This window comes from Vulpes vulpes, chromosome 14, assembly GCF_048418805.1.
Source record: "Vulpes vulpes isolate BD-2025 chromosome 14, VulVul3, whole genome shotgun sequence".
NCBI classification, from domain to species: Eukaryota; Metazoa; Chordata; class Mammalia; order Carnivora; family Canidae; genus Vulpes; species Vulpes vulpes.
The window spans coordinates 1,057,098-1,076,619 of NC_132793.1; the positions used below are offsets into that span (position 1 = coordinate 1,057,098).

At 69.9% G+C, this 19,522-nt stretch overlaps 2 protein-coding genes across 2 annotated transcripts in view; both read right to left on the reverse strand.

The window, feature by feature from the left end:
• Positions 1-9,562, reverse strand: part of COL9A3 (collagen type IX alpha 3 chain) — a 15,709-nt gene extending 6,147 nt beyond the window's left edge. Inside the window, exons 1-20 of the mRNA XM_072735406.1 lie at positions 9,417-9,562; positions 8,835-8,903; positions 7,658-7,693; positions 6,970-7,041; positions 6,603-6,656; positions 6,078-6,113; positions 5,842-5,865; positions 5,610-5,663; positions 5,235-5,288; positions 4,934-4,975; positions 4,050-4,106; positions 3,621-3,674; positions 3,087-3,140; positions 2,720-2,773; positions 2,430-2,483; positions 1,784-1,837; positions 1,141-1,194; positions 391-444; positions 246-299; positions 54-98 (exon numbers count right to left, since the gene is read on the reverse strand). Of these exons, the coding sequence (XP_072591507.1) occupies positions 54-98; positions 246-299; positions 391-444; positions 1,141-1,194; positions 1,784-1,837; positions 2,430-2,483; positions 2,720-2,773; positions 3,087-3,140; positions 3,621-3,674; positions 4,050-4,106; positions 4,934-4,975; positions 5,235-5,288; positions 5,610-5,663; positions 5,842-5,865; positions 6,078-6,113; positions 6,603-6,656; positions 6,970-7,041; positions 7,658-7,693; positions 8,835-8,903; positions 9,417-9,494 (1,053 nt within the window). The 5' untranslated portion in view covers positions 9,495-9,562. The remainder of the gene's footprint in view (positions 1-53; positions 99-245; positions 300-390; positions 445-1,140; positions 1,195-1,783; positions 1,838-2,429; positions 2,484-2,719; positions 2,774-3,086; positions 3,141-3,620; positions 3,675-4,049; positions 4,107-4,933; positions 4,976-5,234; positions 5,289-5,609; positions 5,664-5,841; positions 5,866-6,077; positions 6,114-6,602; positions 6,657-6,969; positions 7,042-7,657; positions 7,694-8,834; positions 8,904-9,416) is intronic.
• Positions 9,563-12,258: 2,696 nt separating this feature from the next.
• On the reverse strand, positions 12,259-19,440 carry OGFR (opioid growth factor receptor). Its single transcript, XM_072735407.1, has 7 exons — positions 19,215-19,440; positions 17,001-17,069; positions 16,361-16,439; positions 15,556-15,634; positions 14,615-14,681; positions 13,923-14,071; positions 12,259-13,379 (listed from the first exon to the last, which is right to left on the reverse strand). Exons 1-7 carry the CDS (start codon positions 19,386-19,388, stop codon positions 12,542-12,544), a joined length of 1,455 nt encoding a protein of 484 aa, XP_072591508.1. The 5' UTR covers positions 19,389-19,440; the 3' UTR covers positions 12,259-12,541.
• Positions 19,441-19,522: the final 82 nt, after the last annotated feature.

A 19,522-nucleotide genomic window follows, 5' to 3' on the forward strand; every position in this document is an offset into this window, starting at 1 on the left:
CCAGGTCCAGCCCGGGCTGCCCCTCCCCCCACCAGCACAAAGAAGCCACCTACCAGTTCTCCCTTCTCGCCCTTGGACCCTGCTCGACCCGGGAGGCCCTGTGCATCACAGGCAGGCGTCAGGGCTGCGGAGCACCCCGCAGGGAGCACCCCGCAGGGAGCACCTCCCCCGGCACAAGCCCCCACTCAGCGACCCGAGGGCCCGAGCCCCGCCCCGCGAGCACCGAAGGAAGCCCGTGCTCTCACCGGCAGCCCGTTGGGACCCTTCTCTCCGGGGGCCCCGTTGCGACCGGCCTCTCCCTGCGGGAGATCGGGGGACGGGGTGCTGAGGCCCGGGAGGCCCAACTCCCGCAGACCCCCCTCCCGCCTAGGCCGCCGGCGCCTCACCAACCTTCTCGCCGTCCAGTCCCGGCACGCCATCCCGGCCGTCCTTGCCTGGCATTCCCTGGGGACGCGCGACGGCGTGAGGCCTGCTGGGCCCCCTGGGTACCCCTTCCTCCCGCCCCGGCCCCCCTCCCGGCACCGCGTGCGCGCAGCCCGGGCTGCCCTGGGGCGGCCGTGGTCACACAGCTCAGCAGCCGCGCGGTGACCGGGCTGCCTGGGCCTGCAGGTGAGGGCCGCTGGCACCCGGCGGGGGGCTGAGGCCGCTGTGACCCCGCGCCGCCCCCGGCACCCACACGACACGGTGGCCCGTGTCACAGACACGGAACAGGCCGGGGAGCTGGGCAGTGGCCTTCCCGACCCCACCGTCTGGACAGATTTGGGGACAGAGAACCCCGCGCAGGCTGGGAAGCCAGCAGGACAGCAGGCCGCTTCCCTCTCGTGCCCCCTCGGCCCCGCCTTCCCAGAGGTGGGCAGCCCCGCGACGCCCAGGGGGCCCCACACCCGCGCCCACGGGTCCTGCCCGGCCATCCTTGTGGCTGCACACCCCTGGAAGGCGGACGAGCTCGACTGGGGCCCCCAAGCCGTGTGGGCCACGCCGGGCCGCGCCCAGTGGGATCGGGGGCCGACTGGGGGCCACGTGCTGGCCGGGGCGGCCCCGCGGCTGCAGGGGGACCGTCAGGGGGGCAGCCACAGAGGACGGGACCCATCGAGGGCTGCGACTCCTGCTCCGCCCGGCACCGCGGCCGTGGGTACTCACCGGCTCCCCGCCCGGCCCGGCCATCCCGGGGACTCCCTTGAGGCCGGGTCTGCCCTGAAAGACACACAGGTGGCCCCTGAGGAATGCTCCCCGCAGCCGACGCCCCCAATTCCCAGGCAGCCTAGGCGGCCCCTCACGTCGGGGCCAGCGCCGTGCTCGGGGCTGGGGACAGCGGCGGTGGCCCACCCCGAAGCCCAGGGGAAAGCCTGGACTCCTCGCAGTGTCCTCGCCGCCTCGTGCCCCTGCGGCTGCCGCGCTCCGTCCAGGGGCGGCGAGGCTGGTCCGAAGGTGACCGCGGCGAATGGCGGCTTGCGGACAGTCGCCTCAGTTGGTCATCCGTCAGCTTCTGTTCACCTGCTCACGCGAGTCCCCTTCTCTGTCAGCCCAGCCCACAGCTGCACGGCCCGGCCGAGCCCACCCCGCCCGCCGCGGCTGGAGCAGCGTCAGCAGCCGGAATTCGCACCCCGAGTTGGGCCTCCAGAGGGGAGCTCGTTAGAGCCACGGGGCCACTGCCCAGCACCCCAGCAGGCCGGGCCCAGGAGAGCACAGCCCCCCACCCCGGCACGTGCCTTCTGGGCATCCCCCCCCCACGGAGCAGGTGCTTTGGAGGAAGGACCCAGAGGAGCAAGGTTCTCTTACTTACAAGGTCACCCTTGGGGCCGCGGAAACCCTCTGGGCCCCTCTCGCCTCTGTCACCCTGAAATGATGGGGTTGGAGGTGAGGGGGTGTGGGGATATGAGGGTGTGCGGAGGGGTGGGGGTAGAGGGGATGGAGAGGGTGGAGGGGAGGGGGTGGAGGGGGTGGAGGGGTGGGGGTGTGTGGAGCGGTGGGGGTGGAAGGGATGGAGGGGGTGGAGGGGTGGGGGTAGAGGGGGTGCCGAGGGGTGGGGGGGCGGGGGACGACACATAAAGTCCCAGAGATGGCGGGAGAGCTGAGCTGAGGGAGACTGGCTGGCTCGGCCCGGCCGAGGTGGGGTGGGGGGGGGCGCGACTGGGGCTGCCGAGGGGGGCGGAGGGGTGCTGACCTTCCCCCCGTGTGTGGAGACCAGAATGCCCACTTCCCACTGAGAACAGGCTCCTTGGTCACTCAACCCGCTGCCCCCTGGATGTGCCCTTGGACACCTGCCCAGGGAGGGGTGCCACCTGCTGGGCGTGCCCAGGGGACGGGGCCACAAGAGGACTCAGCCCGGGGAGGGGCCACGCGGCACGGCCCGTGGGACTGGGGGAGGTGCGTGAGGAGGAGGGGCACAGCCCGCACCTGCACAGCTGCCCCCCCAGATGCACACGTACCACTTTCCCGGGGGCTCCTGGGATCCCTGGCGGCCCTCGGAATCCGATGGGACCCTGAGAAGGAGAGGGGGGGTCTGGCCCGCGTCCCCCAGGGGACTGGGCTCCATCCTCGGGCAGCCCAGGCCAAACACCTGCAGCCGCCGGCCGCCCAGAGGCCCCAAACCCTCCATCCTCCCCCACGTCCGCGCCTTCTCCCGGGCTCCCCAGGACCCCTCCCCAGGACCCCTCCCCATCTGGAGGCGGCCCCCAGGGCCGGACTGATGGGGCATGGCTGGCGCTGGCTGACTCACCCGATCCCCTGGGGGCCCGGCCGGCCCGGGCAGACCTCGGAGTCCCCGAGGTCCCTGTGAGGAGGGAGATGGGAAGGTAGGGCCTGGGCCAGCAGCCCCCCAGGACTGCACCCCCTGGAGCCCCAGAGGGCCCTGCAGTCGTCCCAGGAACACCTGGCCTCAGGCCAGGCCCTGGAGGGGCAGCGGGAGGGGGAGCCGGAAGGGGGTGCCACTTGCCCTGGAGGGGGCAGCAGGGGGCCCACCCCCCTGGGATTTGCAAGAGGCAGGACCCTGGTCGGGTTCCCCTGGAGGGTACTGGCACACCGCCCCCCTGCAGGTCGTCCAAGGAGCTCCCCTCCCCCTCTCCCAGCCCCCCGGCCCCCCTCACCTGCAGCCCTACAGAGCCAGGGACGCCAGCGGGCCCAGGGGGGCCAGGATCGCCCTGCAGCAGAGGTGAAGCGGCGTCAGCTGGGTGGGCCCAGCGCCCCGGCAGCTCTCTGCACCTCGCACCCCCACCCTGAGCCCCAGCAGCGGGGCCATCGCCCTCTCCTCCGTGGAGCCTCCGAGGCCAGGGGTCCCCACAGCCCGGCTTCTAGCAAAGCCCCCAGCCCTTCCAGACGCCTCTGCCGGGCTGCTGTGGGGCCGCCTGGGGGGGCTCATCGTGTCCCCAGCCTCACCCGGACAGCCCCCTCCTCCGCGGGCAGCGGCCCTGTGAGACCGGGCAGGTGGCGTCTGTCCAGAGACCCTGGCCCAGGTCACTTGCTCTGAGCAGCTGCAGAGGCGGCCAGCACGCCCTCACCCACCCTCGCCCGTGCAGCCGCGGCCCTGCCCCCTGCCAGCGCCGCCCGGGCCTGTCCCCCAACACCCCCGCTGCCCGGGCAGACCCCCCCAGGCGGCCAGCCCCGCTGTGGCCCACGGTCACCTTCTCGCCGTCCTTGCCGACCTCTCCTTGATCTCCTTTGTAGCCGGTGGGCCCCTGAAAGCCAGTGGGGGCGAGGAGTCACAACCCACCCCCAGCGGCCCCAAACAGGTGCCTGCAGGGAAACTGAGGCCAGGGCAAGGGGGCAGGGCCGGGCCAGCGAAGGGAGCTGGAGCCTGACTCCGGCTTGCCCAGCCCCAGCCCTCTCCCAGTGCCTCCCAGTCCTGGTGGCCACTCCATGTGGAGCAGAATCGAGCAGGGACACAGGGACAGGGATGGAGCAGGGCCCCCCGCTGGGTGGGAAGTCAGCCCTTTCTTCCTGCAACAGCCGGGGCTTTCTGGACCCATGGGTCCCCCCAACTGCCCCCAAGACCTCCAGCCCTGCATTAGACCAGGCTGTTGTGTGCCCTGGGGCGAGGAGGGCTGCCTCACCTTGAACCCCGGCATTCCTGGAGGACCGGGGGGGCCTGGTGGGCAGATGGCCGGGCACTGTCGGAAAATAGAGGGGTCAGACCCCCAGACAACCTGGGACCTGACAGACCCGGGCACCCAGGGCCTGGCATGGGCCCTCCGCCCAGCAGAGGGGCCTCGGGCACACCAGGACCTCCGGGGACCCCGGCCAGGGCCTCACTCAGGGCGGCTGCGGGGTGCAGGGAGCTCCTGCACAGCCCCGGCCTCCCGCTCGGCGGCGGCTCCACGGTGGCTGCTGGCCGCACAGGGGCCTTCGTCCCGCGTCCCCGCAGCAAATTCAGGCTGCGCTTCTCCTCGGGACACAAATTGCTTTAGGAGCAAACAGGTGTCCTGGGGGCACAGGCGGGATGCTCCAGGCCCAGGGCGGTGAGACCCAAGGGATGGCGCTGGGTTTTCTAGATCATTCCACAGCTGATGGGGCACAGAGCCGGTGCCATCGACCTCTGCTCCCGATTCCGGAAGATCGCCAAGCCCTCCCCCGGGGACGCAGCTGGCCAGGCCGCGGGACGCAGGGTGAGCCCGCCTTCCCTCCTCGCCGGCCCTTCCGCGAGGCCCGGGGCCTCCCCAGACGCTGCTCCCCACGCACACAGCTCAAAGCCGGTGGGGGGGGGGGGGTCTGTGCGAGCAGTTGCTCGCCGTGGCGGAGCTGTCGGGACGCGGGACACGGCTGCGCCCTGAGGAGCCCCACGGCTCGGTCACAGCCGCGTGGCCCGTGGCGGGGCGGGGGGGGGGGGGTGCCCAGGCCCGTCCCTCCCTCCTGTGGGGGAGTCTCGGCGGGAGGGACGGGCCACTCTCCACATGGGTCCCCGAGCTGGGGGCCCCTTCACGGATGGCCGCGCGCCTACCTGAAGGTCAGTGGCGCCCTCAGGGAGGACCCCTGGGTGACCCTGGAACACAAAGACGCTGGCTTTGACCCCGCCCTCCCCGGCCCCCCGCCGAGACCCGCCCTGGGCACCACCACCACCGGACACCACCTGCCCCGGCCCTGCTCGTCCCCCCGTCAGCGGCCCAGCGCAGGTCTGGGAGGTGGGTGGGAGCCCAGGTGGGCGTGGGTTCTGGGGCTGGGGGCCCCAGGGACAGGCTGTCAAGCCCGCCATGCCCGGCACTTGCCCTGAGAGGCTCTGGGGCCCCCTGCCCAGGACTTACGGGTGGTCCGGGAGGTCCGGGGGGGCCGGGGAGGCCTGGCAGTCCAGAGGGTCCCTGGGGGGAATGACGAGTGAGGTGGAGCAGGGCCTGCCTCGGCCTGAGCTGAGGGGACCAGCTACTTCCAGAGGGAAGCCTCCCCGGCCTGTGCCCTCGGGGTGCTCCCACTCCGCCCTGGCCTTGTGCTCCCGTCCCAGGCACATCCCTGGTCTGTCCGCGTCCCTGGGGGCAGTCAGGGCTCCACCAAGAAAGGGGGGGGCAGGGGGGAGAGGGAGGGAAGGGAGGAGAAGCGGGGGAGGCCCTCGGGGGCTGCCCTGGAGGGGCCAGACAGGCAGGGCCCTGCTCTGAGCAGGGGGAAGGTCAGGGGCAGCCACTCACCGGGGGGCCCCGGAGGCCGATTCCACCGGGGACGCCACTCTCCCCTGCCTCTCCCTGGGGGAGGAAACAGAGTGAGACGCGGCGCTCTGCACCCACAGAGCTCTGAGGCCCCCACGCAGGGCTGGTCAGCCCCTCTGCAGGGACAGGAACCCCGGCCCCTCAGCTTGGCTCTGAGACGGCTGGGCACGCGCGGGGGGACGGGGTGGGGGGCACGAGGGTGATCAGTACTCACAGGGGGTCCGGGGAGGCCTTTGCCCTGCAAGGCCAAGCATAGGGTCAGAACTTGCAGGGCCAGGACAGGTTTGCCTGCCGCCCCCCCAGGATAGGAGGGAGGCGCCCCGGGGGGCAGTGCCTGGCACAGGAGAGCCCCCCCCCCCCCCGGGGAGAGAGTGCACAGCCCGGGAGCCAGCCCTGCAGAGGCTCCCGGGGGCCCCCACCTGGTCAGCCTGGGGGGGGAGCGATACTCACCCCCAGCCCGGGAGGCCCCGGGGGTCCCAGGCTTCCCTGCGGAAGGAGAGCAGGCGGTCAGGAGGGCTGGGCCCAGGCTCCCAGAGCTCTGAGTGCAAACCTGCCCCCGCCCCCCACGAGGCTGCGTTACAGACGCCTGAGGCCCGGGGCGGCGACGTCCTTTGCCCCCAATCGGCTGAGGAAATGACTAGAGCGAGCGGCACAGGGCAGGCGCCCAGGCAGCAGGAAGGCGCACCCTAGGGACCCAGTGCTGGCACCCGGGGCCCCTCCCCTGCTGTGTCCCTTCCCTTCCACGAAGCCTGGAGCTGGCCTGGTCCCATGAGGACGCGCTCGAGGGCTGCTCATCCCCCAACCCGGGCTGCACCGAGGACAACCATGACCAGAGGCTGGTGTGGGACGCCGTGGTCTGGCCGCTCGCCAGCCCACGTCTCCCGTGGACGTGGGGCCCCACAGAACCCCACGGAACCCGGGACCTGCTCCTGAGCTGAGGGCGTGCAGTGCGGGGAGGGGGCGGGGGGCACTGACCCGTTCCCCAGGTGCGCCCTTGGGTCCGGGAGGTCCGTCCTGCCCCGTCAGGCCCTGGGGAGAGAGGACAGAGCCTTGGGGTGGCCCCTTCCGCTCCGGCCGCCCGCCGCACCCGGGCGCCCCTCCCAGAGCCCTGCTCGGCCCTCACGAAGCCCGGGGCCTGGCGCCGGCCTGGGGCCCTGGCAAGCGCGGCAGCGGTTTCTGCTCCGCCGGGGGAGGGGGGGGCTCTGGTCAGGGCTGAAGGCCAGCGGCCCCCTGCCGGGGACATCCGCTGCCTCTCTTGGGACGCAGCAGGCACAGCTGGAGAACAGCAATTAAAGTAGACTTGGGGATTAAGCCCTTTCCTCCAGGTGGGGGGGGCACTCACGTCCACACCGGGCAGTCCCGGCAGACCGGCCTCTCCTGGCTTCCCTGGCTTCCCTGGGGCCCCTGTTGGTCCCTGGAGGAAGGGGGTGGGGGGAGCAGAGGCGTGAGCGCAGGCGCAGCCCAGAGCCCTGGCCTCCCCAGTAGAGAAGTGTCTCCCAGCCGGGCACCGCCAGGCAGCTGGGCAGCTGAGGAGCAGCCCCTGTGCACCAGAGGCCCTGCCCGCCTCCCTGCAGCCCCCCAGCTCGGGTGCCTCGGCCCCCCTCGCTGGCCCCAGCAGGCTGTTCCCTCCAGCTGCCCCCTCCTGCTCGATCACACCTGGGGGACGTTCACCTGGATGCTTCGTTCACCTGCTGCTCTGGCCCCCCCAGCGTCGGGCAGTGTGTTCCTCTGTGGGCCCCCCACCCCCAGGGTGCCCCAGGACCCTGAGTTCCTGAGCCTGAACAGCTGCATGAAAGCTCACTGGGGGACCCCTAACCGGCTATAGTGACCTGGCCTGCCTGGCACAGAGAAAGCTCACAAGCCAGCCCCTACCCAGAGACACGGAATCCCACACGCTCCCTCCCGCCCGCTTCCTGGCCAGGCCCCCACTCTGAGCCCTCTGAGGCCTCCAGCCCAGCGCGGTGAGAAGGGGTGTCAATGACCCCTCTGTTCTAGGGCCACCCCTCCCCTCACTGGGGCTGCACACTCACCGGGGACCCGGGCAGACCGGGAGGCCCAGCTTCTCCCTGAAGAGGGGAAGACACCCACATGTAGCAGCGTCTCCTGAAAGGTGGGGCCTAGGGGGGCACAGCTGGCCCCAGAGGCCCCAGTGGATGACATGTAGGCACCCCAAGTCATCCACATTTGGGGGTGCCTCCCCTCTGGAGTTAGACATGGAGGTGGGAGCTGGGGGCAGGGGGAGCTGGACAGCCAGGGCTCTGGACAGCCCCTACAGGGCCCACCCTTGAGGACCATTTGAGGGCAGAAGGACAGAGCCTCCAGGAGAAAGGGACTGTCCTGCAGCAGCCCCCACTCAGCCTAAGAAGCTTCAGAGGGTGGGCTGTGGGCACTGAGAGGTCACCTGCCTCTCAGGCAGTCCCCCAGTCTCACCGAGGCCCAAGGAGGCACCCCAGTCCCCTGTGACCACTAAGCCTGACACCCTTTAACTGAGGCTTCCAGGGCAGGTTTTTAAGGGGGAGCCTCCCCCCACCCCCGAAGGAATGACTCCACTTGATTCCGGTCAGCTTGGGAGTCCTGGGGGACCAGGGGCCCAGGCCTGGTTGGGAGGAGCATGGGAGCCAGCCCTGGGCCACGCTGCCCTCCCCCACCCCACTCCCACGGGGCTGTCGCTGAGCACCCTGTGGGTCGGGGTCGGCCAGGCCTGGGGTGGATAGGAGACCCCGGGCCATCCAGGCCCTCGGAGACTCAGAGAGAGGCTGAGGGACCGGTCAAGGGGGCTCCTGCGGCACATTATGGGTGAGGAGAGGCCTTGAGCACCTTTCATGCTGGTGGCTGCATTGGGGGTTCACCCCAGACGGTCCTGGAGGAGGCAGGCTGCAGGATGGGGCCGCCCTTGACCTGGGATGCCCTTGGAGGGCACCGTGTCTGGGGCAGAGCCAGCTCCCAAGTCCCCTCCACCGCCTGGGCCCTCACACCTCAGTGCCCAGTTCCAGCCCAGAGACCACCGAGCGGCGCCCCTCCCCCTGTCTGTGGACACAGTCCCTGTGGGGTGAACCCTGAGTGGGCGCAAGGGCCGTCTGTGTCCCATTTTGCAGCCCTGGCCAGTGGGGCTTGGTTTTGAGTCCGTCAGGCCTGGGGACTCCGGGAGGCTGGGCCGGGCCAGAACCCCATAGAATCCTCCCCGGCCCTTCCCACCCCCGAACTCACATCAATGCCATCCTTGCCCGGCTTCCCAGGTGGCCCTTGGGGGCCGGGGGGGCCTTGAGGTCCCACTTTCTGAAATGGAGAAATGTCATTAGGCATTTGTGCCCTCCCCCTCCGGTGGGGCAGGTCCCCCGGGCTGGCCTCGGGTCAGCCCAGCGGCGTCCCCTCTTCCTGAGTCCCGAGCCCCCAGCCCACGCCTGCCTCTGAGGCCCCCCCAAGGCCTCGGGCTGGCGGTATCTGCTGTCGGTCTTCGGCCAGGAGGGGCTGCGCCACGGCCCCACGGGGAGCCTAAGGAACAAAGGCGACATTGTGCCTCTGGTGGCGGCGGACCCTGGGCCGGGTGAGGACAGGGCAGCGTCCCGGGCTCGGGGAGCTGTCCCGGTGTCCGCGGGGACCCGGTGGGGCGCCCAGACTCGGCCCTGCGGCGAGGCTGGCACGGGCTCCGGGGCTGCGCCGGGTCCCCACGCGTCCCGGGCTCCAGGCTCCCTCGCGGGCGGGGCGGGGGAGGGTCCCCGGCGGCTGCTCGACGCCGGCGCCCAGCCCCGCGCTCCCGGCCCCGCCGCTGCCCCGCCGCGGCCCGCTCACCTGCGCCCCGGTCCCGGTCAGGGTGGCGGCCAGGAGCCGCGCGAGCAGGAGCAGGGCCAGCGTGGGGGCCCCGGCCATGGCTGCGCCCGCGCTCTCAGCGGCTCTGCGCGGCTCTGGGCGGCGGGGCTCGGGCGCCGGGGCTCGGGCGGGCGGGCGGGGCGGCGGGGCGGCGCGGGCCCCCGGCCAGGTCCCGCCCCGCGCGCACAAGCCCCCCATTCAGCCGGGCCCACCTGGGGCTTCCGCTCCCCGCCCCGCGCCGCCGAAGAAAGGAGCCCAGTGGCAGCCTCTGGCCAGCCTCGGAGTTAAAATTATCCCGAGACGGATGAGCCGCACACTCGTACCTTTGAGCAGGAAAGAAAGACCCTTTTTTCTCTCCTGTTCCTCGACAGGGTGTGGAGGCCCCCTGAGGGGCCCCGCCGGAGGAGGGGCGGCGGGAGCCTCGACCCTGGGGGACCTCCGGGCCCCTACAGCTGGTCCCTGCTCCCGGGCCCTGCCGCGGGCCAAGGTCTAGGGCCGAGCCTCCCATTCCTGGGGGCCTGTCTCCAAACTGTCACTATCCGGATGGTCGGTCCATCACGTCCTCCGTCCCCGGCAAGGGCCACACTCTTCTCCGGCTCTGCCCCCCCCCCCCCCCCCCCCCCCCCCCCCCCGAGCGCGACGAAGTGGTGGCCCTGGCAGAGGAGGGAAGCATCACCATGGCCGTGGGGCCGAGCAAAGGCGCGGAGGGACGGGCCCCCTAAGGCTGCTGTCGGCCGGTCCCGCTTTTCACAAGCCTCGGGCAGCCCGGGGTCCCTGCGTTCGGGCAAACTCTGCTTCACCCTGGGAGGGCCCCCGCGGGGTCTCGCCGACCCGGGTCACCCTCAGGCCCCGAGTCCGCAGGCTCTCAGCCCACGGCCAGGCAGGAAGGCTCAGGCTCCCCGGGATTTACAGCTGCACGAACCTCCTCTCCCTCATTCTTTCCCTAGCGAAGCGCAACAGCGAGCGACGCGGAGGCCGGGACCGTCTGATCCGCAGCTGATGATCACCTGAGAGAGTCACGACTCTGGACCAGTCTGTACATGGGCTTCATTTCCGTGGGGGGAACCCGGGACTTCTGAGGTGCCGAGGGTTCCCACGGGACCAGTGAGTAGAAAACGCAAGGGATGGAGGGGGAAGCAAAGGGGTTCAGGCAAGATCTCACTCCCCACTGGGGTAGACTGGGCGGCTCCTGCCCGCGCAGCCACGGCCCGGATGGGAGGGCTCGCGTGGATTCCATCCCGGGGGGCGGGGGGGACAGGGAAGCTCGAAAGCTCTTGCCTTCCAGCGGAGTTCGGTCATCCTAGGACACCCTCAGACAGGCGGGCCATCCCACCCCGACTCCCAAGCCCGCGGCCTGGGGAGCCCCCCCATCTCCCCTGGGCCATACCTGCCTGGCCCACCTCCCCCACCCCCATGCTGGATCAGACTCAGAGGACGCCCAGCTGGCCTTCACCGGGGTCAAGGGAGGGACGTGGTGCCTGAACCCCTGCCCCACCCACACCCCCACCCATCCCTCGCTCCACAGCCCCTCCCCATGGAGAGCTGCCCCTCCTCGAAGCTCCAGCGGCCACAGCAGTCCCCACACCCGGTGCCACCAGGCAAAACCAAAGCATCATCCATCAGTTTGGGGGGGTCAGGAGGGCCAGAGCTGCCCGCCAGGCCCTAGGTCCCCACTGCGGGGCACACACACCGTTCCTAGGGTTGCTCCAAGGGGCTCTCCCTCCCAGGTTTGTGCTGCTTTATTGAACCTGTGCCCCATAAGGGTCCAGTCTTAGGATTCTCACCACTAGGGGTTCAGCAGGACCCTGCTGAAGACTCAGTGCTGGACGTCCCACACTCATCTTGGTGCCTCAGGTTCCCCTCTGTGCTGGAAACTCCGTCACTGAGCCAAACAGGAGTTCAGGCTCCCTTGGTCCTGCCCATCCCGGCAGGTGGAGGTCGGGGGTGGGTCAGCGGCACGGGGTACAGCCCTCCCCAGCTCCCTCACTGGGGAACATCAACTCAGGGGCTTTCCCTCCCCCAAGATGACTTTGTTTGTCCCCCCCACCAGGACAGGAGCTAACCATCAACGCTCTTCATGAGAATGGAGCCCAAATCTAGCTGGTAACTCTCAGAGGGAACTGTGTCCCCCCAAACCCCCCGAGAGCTGTGACCCCCATCATTTCATTTCTTCAAAGGCAAGCACGTGGGCCCCTGCAGGCCCCGCACCCGGCTGGTGCTGATGCAGAAATGCCAGCGTGTCAGGAAGGGAGGGTCCTGGTCCCGGGGGACAAACCCTGGCTGAGAGCCAGCTGTGCCTTGAGGACGGGGAGGGGCGCTATGCCCATGCCAGGTCGCCAGGTCGGGGGATGGTCAAGGAGGCCCCGAAGGCCGTCCGGGTGTGGAGGGTTGCTGTGGCTGCCAGGGTATGGACAGAGGAGACAGGCCACAGAGAAGGCTGGGGAGCTCGCCCTGAGGTGCCACACTGCACCCCAAGTCAGGGCAGGCAAGGGCACTCCCAAACCACTGCTCCCCGCCCAGCCCGCCCAAGGAACTGTGCGCGAGCCCCCAGCTTCACTCTTAAGCCAGTGACAAAAGGTAGCCAAGGGACCAAGGGCACGGGGCCGGGGGCCCCAGGAGGCTGTGCGGTCCGGGGGCCCAGAGGACGGACGCGTGTCCAGGGGTCAGTACCACTGCTGTTTCCCCGGGGCTCACACCGCCAAGTGGTGCCACCGATGGGTTGGCCGCTGCCCAAGGGGAGGAAGCCCCAGGAGCGGCACCGCTAGGGAAGGGCCCCCCGCCCCCCCCCAGCCCAGGCTGCCCACAGGACCGCTGTCCACGCCCAACCCACAAAGTCAAATGAGTTTATTCAGAAAAGGCCTCGGCACCAGACTAAGAAAATGAACCCCACTCCCACCCCCAGACCCTTAGGGGCCAATTTACAAAGAGGAGCGGGGGCGGGGGCGGGGGCAGAGAGGAGGGAGGCGGGCGTGTGTGAGGTGAGGATTCGAGTCCGGCCCTCCCGCTGATGCCCGGCCCGCTGCCCGAGGACCGGGTGGGGGCCCCCAGAGCTGCGGCGGGGCCAGGGGGCCGCGGGCACGCTTCCCTTAAGGTTTCCGGGGTTCGGGCTAAGGCCCCGGCTCGGCCTCCTTATCTACCGGGGGTCCAGCGCCGGCTGAGCTCCCCGGGGCGGCCTGCTCCGGCCCCCGCCCGCCTTCTGCCTCCTGCACCCCCTCCTCGGCCTCCCTGGCCTCAGCGCACCCCGGCCCCTCGGCCCCCTCGGGCCCCTCCCCGCCGTCATCCCCGCCGTCCCCCGGGGCGCCGCCGCCTGGGCCCTGGTCCACCTTCCTTCTCTTCCTCACCTCCTCGGCCACCTTGGGCCCCGGGGGCTGGGGACAGGGCCGCTCGGCCTCCCCGGCCCGCTCCTGGGCGCCCCCCGCCAGGCCGCCCTGGCTGAGCGCGCAGCCCTCCAGGTTCAGGGCGATCTTCTCCACGTCCGAGGCGCCCTGGGCGCCCGGCTCCCCCGGGGCCTGCTCCCGCCGGCTCGCCTCTAACTTCCTCTTCTTGCTCTCCTTGGGGCTCGGGGGCTCCGGGCCCGCCTCCCCGACGCCCTCCGCGCCCCCTCCCCGCTCCCTGTCCTCGGCCCCGCCGGCCGTTGCGGGCGGGCGGGGGTCCCTGGGGCTGGGGGGCGGCCGCAGGCGGCGCAGCTTGTCGTGGGGTCCCCAGACGAACTTGCGCCGCGGCCGGAAGTGCTCCCAGGCGAAGCGCAGCAGCTGGCGGCGCTGGCGCGGGCAGCGCACGGTGAACACGAAGTAGTCGAGCGCGCTCTGGCGCACGGCCGGCAGCTCGCGGCGCACCAGCGTCTCCTCCAGGAAGAAGCGCGCCAGGGGCGCCTGGTAGTGCGGCAGGCCCAGCTCGCCCAGGGACTTGAGGATGCGCGTGATGCGGAGGTTGTTGTGGCTGTGCCTGCGGGGGAGCAGGGCGCTGGTGGCACGGGGACCCTCCGGTCTCCGCCGCCCTCTCGGCCTGGGCCGGCTGGTGCAGGTGGGGCTGTGACACAGCCCTTGGCCCTGTGGAACCCCTCCACCCCCGGCCGCGCTGCAGGAGAGCTGGGGGGGGGACCCTCCACAGTCCTGGGACTCACACAGGGGCTGTTACCCGCGTGTCATCAGCGGATTCACCCCCACCCTCCTCCCCACCCAGTGCTTCTCAGCAGGGAGGGGTGACGAGGTCTGTGCCTGCAAAGCTCACTGAGCAGTGGGCACCCTGCCCCACACCAGGAGGTGGAGGGGCACCGTTACTGACACTGACTGTAGGACTTTCTTTAGGTTCCTCACACCCTATCACCTGGGGCTACCCAACCCTGCAAACAGGGAGGGTGCTTAGAGCCTCAGTCCCTTGGCCCGGTGCCCCAGTGTCCCTCCTCCCCCAAAGTGCCCCCCTATACCCGCTAACCCCCAGCACAGCCCCAGCCCCCTCAGCTGGGGAGGGGCGAGGGGCAGTCCTTACCAGTTGAGGTTCTGGAAGCGCTTCTGGTAGTTCTGTGCTCGGCACACCTGCCCCGTGTCCCGGTCCTCCAGCTGGATCCCGTAGAACCCCAGCATGAGCTCGTAGGCCTGGATGAACCGCTCCCTGACCTCCTTGGAGCTTTTAAATGCCTGGAACACACCCCCCCGAGGCCAGCGGGGAGCTCAGGGCCCTTCAATGGCACACGAGGCTGGCTGACGCCTCCCTGGGGCCCTGGCTCATCTAGAGGCTTCCACTCAGACTTTGGGGTCAAGGGATAGGGTGCGGGAGCCCAGAGAAGCATTCACGATGGAAGTCTTCGTCTAAGCTGCTGGGAGGTCTCACGGGGGCCTGGGGTGTCTGCTTTAGCCCCCAGAGGAATCTGCCATCCCCTGGGACAGCTCAGCAGGCCCCCAGGGCTGAGCACACGGCTGACACACCCTGTGTCCTCGGCTCCCCCGAGCCTCCCATCCCTCCCAGAGTGTCCTGTTCCCGCCCCGGCCAGGTGTGACGAAGCCCCGTCACCATGATTCTGTGCACAGCTCAGGCCCTGGACTCCCCGACTTGAGGCAAACTGCTAGAGAAAGCCAAATTTCTCTAGAAGCCTGGGGGGAGCACCGGGGGCAGAGGCAAGGACCAGCGTGGAGGGAAGGGGCTCCCGGGGCAGGCACAGCTTCCCAGCCTCCATAGCTCACCTCGACCTCCCGGAGCGTGAGGGGCTTGGCGTGCCAGTTCACTCCGGGTTCACGCAGAGGGAAGAGCCTGTGGGAGAGGACACGGCACAGGTCCCATCGGTGGCAAACTCAGGCTCCCGGCCACGGGCACACGCTCACCACCCTCCCTGGGTTCACAGCCCAAGCCCAGGAGGGCCTGGCTGCATGACTGCGTGATGTGGGCTCTCACGAGTCCTAGGCAGGGGTGAGGGCAGGAAAGCTGCAGGCAGGGTTAGGGGCTGGGCACGGGGTGTACATGTGCCAGGAAGTCTGTGCGCCTGCTCGGGCGCTGGGCAGGGCGCTCCAGGCTCTCCTCTTTATTCTTTCTTTTCCAAGATATATTTATTTTTAGAAAGAGTGTGGGCGTGTGGGGGAGGGGCAGAGGGAGAGCGCTATGAAGTCTCAGTCCGAAGTCTCAGTCCCCTGCTGAGCACAGAGCGTGACCGGCTCCATCTGGACCCTGAGATCACGACCTGAGCCCAAACTCTTTCGGAACAACCCCCCAGGCGCCCCTCCTCTTTACGTTCTTAGTCTTGTCATCAATGCTGAGCTATTCTCCACGATGCTCTGTGCCCAGGGGAGGCCCCCAACACGCCATCTTCAAACGCACCCTGTGTTTGTGGGGCGATGTCAAGGGTCCCCAAGGCAGTTGTGCCGGCAAGGATCACCCGAGGACACTGTTAGAACCCTGCCACCCCGAGCGTCCACGCGGCCTCTTGGCACCGGGGCCCACCCCGGAGGCCGGCCTGACTGCTGCTCCTTCTGTCCCTCACGTGCGCTTCGGGCTCCCAGCCTCAGAGGCTCGGGACAGCCTGCAGGACAGTGGGGCCCCGAGCACAGGCAAGCACCCTAAGGCAGGCTCTGGAAAGGCAGAGGGCCCCTGCTCCCCAAGACCGCCCCAGCCCCCCAAACCCCCCACTCACCACTGGATGTAGGAGTGATTCTCCTCGAGGAGGTCATAGTCCGTCCTCCAGTTTTGAAGAATGTCTTCGATGAAACAGCCTGGGGGCCCCCGCGGGGACATGTCAGTGAGGAGCAGCTGGAAGCCCGCCTCTTCCCTCCCCTGTCCCCCAAGGACCCTGGGGCTCGGAAGCCTGCACTCCTCTCCTGTGCCATCACCCCCCTGATTTCTCTGCGGTCTGGACGTGGGAAGCTCACTGCTCACTGAGGGTGAGGAGGCCCCTGGGGGGAAGGACACGGGCTCCGGACCGCACCTGCCGTTGCGGAAAGCTGGCCTCCCCGCCCCCTGCCAACTACGGCCTGTAGGTGACCCCCGACCTCCCGCAGAACCCCACCCCGCGGCCCGGCCTCCCGGGGGCGGCCGCTGTCCTGCAAAGGGCCGGACAGGGAAGCGTCGAGGCCGCTGTCCTCTGCTGCGCTTAGTGGGAAGGCGGCCTCAGGCAATGCTCGAGCGACGGGCGGTCCCGCCAGACTCTCCCGAGCGGCCACGGACACTTGAATTTTGTATAATTTTCACGTCACACGACGCCACTCCACCTTAAGTCTTTTCCAACCATTTAAAAATGTACCAAGCGCTCTTCCCGGTGAGTGTGCACGCGGCCTTCCGCTAAGGCAGCAGAGCGCAGGAGCCACCGGAGGGCTGGCCCTTCCCAGGACACCCGGGGCGGCCCCTGGGGGCCTCCGGGGGCGCCGCGGGGCCGGGCTGGCGAGGTCCCCGCAGGGCGGCCGCCCCCACGACGGAGCTGGGGCAGCCCAGCAGGCGCGCACCGTTGGGCAGGAACCGGATCTCGTTTCTGTAGAAACTCAGGTTTGGCATGTCACCGTTGCCATCCCGCTCTATCAAATCCTGGAGAGCCAGAGAAGGGTGCCCGTCGGAGCGCCTCCAGCCGCAGGCTGCCTCCCGGGCCCTCACACTAGAACGTTCCCCGGGAAAGGCGGGTCTGCTCTCGGCCCGCCCACCTCCGATGTCCTCAGCCTGGGCGCCCCGCCTCCAGGGAGGACAGCAGCTCCCCGGGACCAGCACCTTCCCCTCCCCACCAGCGTGGGCCAGGGCTGGCGGGTCCCCTACACCTGCGCCCCGAAACTCACAGTGTGGAGGGCGGGGCTGAGGGCTACAGGAATGCCACCAGCGCGGGCCCCAACACGCGGGGCCTTGTGGGGAGGTGCCGTGGGCTGCTGGTCCCCTCGGTGGACAGGCAAGGGTGCTGAGGGTCAGACAGCTGGCCGGCTGCGCCTGCCACACTGAGTAGGGAAAGGAGCGGTGCCCCAGGAGGGACACGGGACCTCGTCTGAGAAGAGGGGCCGAGGGACACACTGTCCAGACGGCCTTCTCCGGGTGGAGGGTGGGAGGGTTCTGTCCCAGGAGGGCTGCCGAGGTGTGAGGGCGCCACGGGCAGCTGCTACCTACCGGGTACTGGTGCCGGTACCTGCGTGTGTCCCGCATGGCTCGCCAGTTTCGGGACCCCAGCATCCTGGTCTGCGTAGAGAGGAGAGGGGATGAGACCCCCATGGGAGACCCACCAGGAGGCAGGACCCACCCCTTGCAAGCCCCCATCATAGAAAGGGCAGCGAGGACCAGGGTCAGTGATCGACAAAATCAGAGGGGATGGGAGGGATCGGGGAAGGCCTGCCCCCTGCACGGGCTCTGCTGCCCGCCCCAGCTCTCAGGACTCCCAGGCTGACCGGCACGTTCTTGGGGTGCACCCCACCGCACTTCCTACTCCCATATGTGCTGGCTACCTTCGCTTGGGCCACAGCTCCAGGACCTCCCCCAGGGACTTCCCCGCCGACTCCTCTCTGCACTGTGCTCTAGATTATCACCAGGCTCGTGTCCCCAAGGGCAGTGGCCTCACAGCTGACCACCCCGGGAGGGGCCCCAAACACTTGTCTGACAAAGGAATGAATGACTGAGGCCCAGGGAGCCAGTCTCTACCCAACCTCAATGCTCATGGCCCAGACACTATGTCTCCTGGCCTCCAGGCCTATGGCTGTGGGGGAGAAGGGAGCTTCTCAGCAAGATACAGAAGCTCCTCGCTGCTCCCCCAACACCTATAGCCCATGTCTCTGCAGCCCGGGCACCCCGGGGGCCTGGGAAGGATGCAAGTAACTGGCGACCACGGTGCTAGGTAAACGCAGCTTGATCCACCCTGTTACAGGGTGGGAAGCACTAGTGAGGCTGAACCTGGCTTGAGGTCTGACTGCAGCTGGGGAGAATGCCCAGGCAGATACAGCTCCTGGGTGTGACCAGAGGGGACAGCTCCTGGGCGTGGCCAGAGGGGACAGCTCCAGCCACGAAAATACCTGGGTCCCAGGATCCTGGAAAGAGCAAAAGAGCACTGGGAGGGGAGTCAGGAGGCCAAGCCTACATCGCGCCCCTTGGCTCTGGCCCCATGGCCACTCCCCAAGATGCTCCAAATGGTTCTGAGCTCCAGCGAGGGTCTGGGGGTGCCTCTCCGCCCAACTGCCCAAGCTGGTGATGTCCTCGCCTGCCAGCCCAGGGCGAGCAGAGAAAGCAAAACTCAGAAGCTGGCCCCGCCCACCATCAGTTTCCTGTTCTGGTCCTCCCTGGGGCCCCCTGGGCGCTTCCCCAGGTCAGCTCAAGAGGGCACCAAACAGCCATGCGACGGCCCACAGGGCAGCTGGGGGTGCTACGGGGTGGTGGTGGGGGCTCGGGGATTGGGACTTGCAGAGGGACAGAAGCTGTAGGAGTCAGAGGGCTGCGGGCATCTCACGGGGTGGCCGAGGTGCCAGAGCACTGCGTTAGGAGCGGGGCCCGTGGCACTACGGCCAGGACAGTGTCCTCGCACTCAACCAAGTGGGCATCTGCCCCGGGGCGAGCGCCGGACCCCTGCCCACTCCAGGCCCTGCCCCGGCCTGCTTCCCCAAGAAGCTCATCCTGCCCCGAACACCGCAGACGCGCTCGGCCTTCCGGGCGTCCTGGCCGCGGGGCCCTGTCGCCGACCCCTGCCCAGCACAGGTCCGCCCTCCAACCAGGGCTCTCTGCCGGGCGGAGAGTCGGGCCCAGAGACCCGCAGCCTGCAAACCCACACACGAGGCGAGCACCGGCCTCCAAAGTGACAGCTACGGCGCCAGGTCCTCCATCCTGCCCGGAACCTGCCGGCCCGTCCTTGCACGGGGGCGGGGGCGCAGTGCCAGGCCGGGGAGTGCCAGCCGCCCCCCCAACACCGGCCAGGAGCAGCGACGCTAGTAACAAAAGTAGCCGCTGGGACTAGAGGGCCAGTGGCAACAAAGTAACTGGTAGTAACGAGGGTAACTAGAGCCACAAAAGTAACCATGGTAACAAGTAAGCAGCTGCGACAAAAGTAACCCCTGGCCACAGGCCGCCGGAGGTCGGAAGCGCAGCTGGTAATGACAGCCCGCAGGGGACCCGGGGCAGCCCGCGGAGCAGGCCCGGCTCGGGCGTGTGCGGGGCCTGCGGGGCGCGGGCCCGGGAGCCGCGGGGAGCCGTGCGGGGCCGCGGCGGGGGCTGGGGGGGGCGGGGGGGGGCGGCGGGGGGCGGGGGCGCCGGGGCCGGGGGTCGCGCACGGCTCCCCGAGCGAGGGTCGGTCCCGCGGCCGGGCCGGGGCTGGGGGGGGCGGCGGGGGCGGGGGCGGGGCTGCACCTGGAGCGCGCCGGGCCGCGGCGGCCGCGCGTCCTCCTCGTCCTCGTCCTCGTCCTCCGCGTCCGCGTCCCCCGGGGCGCCGGCCTCGCCGTCCTCGTCGCCCGCCGCGCTCGGGCCCTCGCCGTCCTCCTCCTCGTCCTCCTCCCAGGTCGAGTCGCAGTCGGGGTCGTCCATGCTCGGGCGGCGGCGGCTCCGCGCTCGGGCGGAAGCGAAAGTGAGCGAGGGAGGAAGCGCGGGGGCGGGCCCAGGCCGGGGGGCGGGGCGAGCCCGGGGCGGGCTGGTGGGCGGGGCGATGGGCGGGGCCGAGC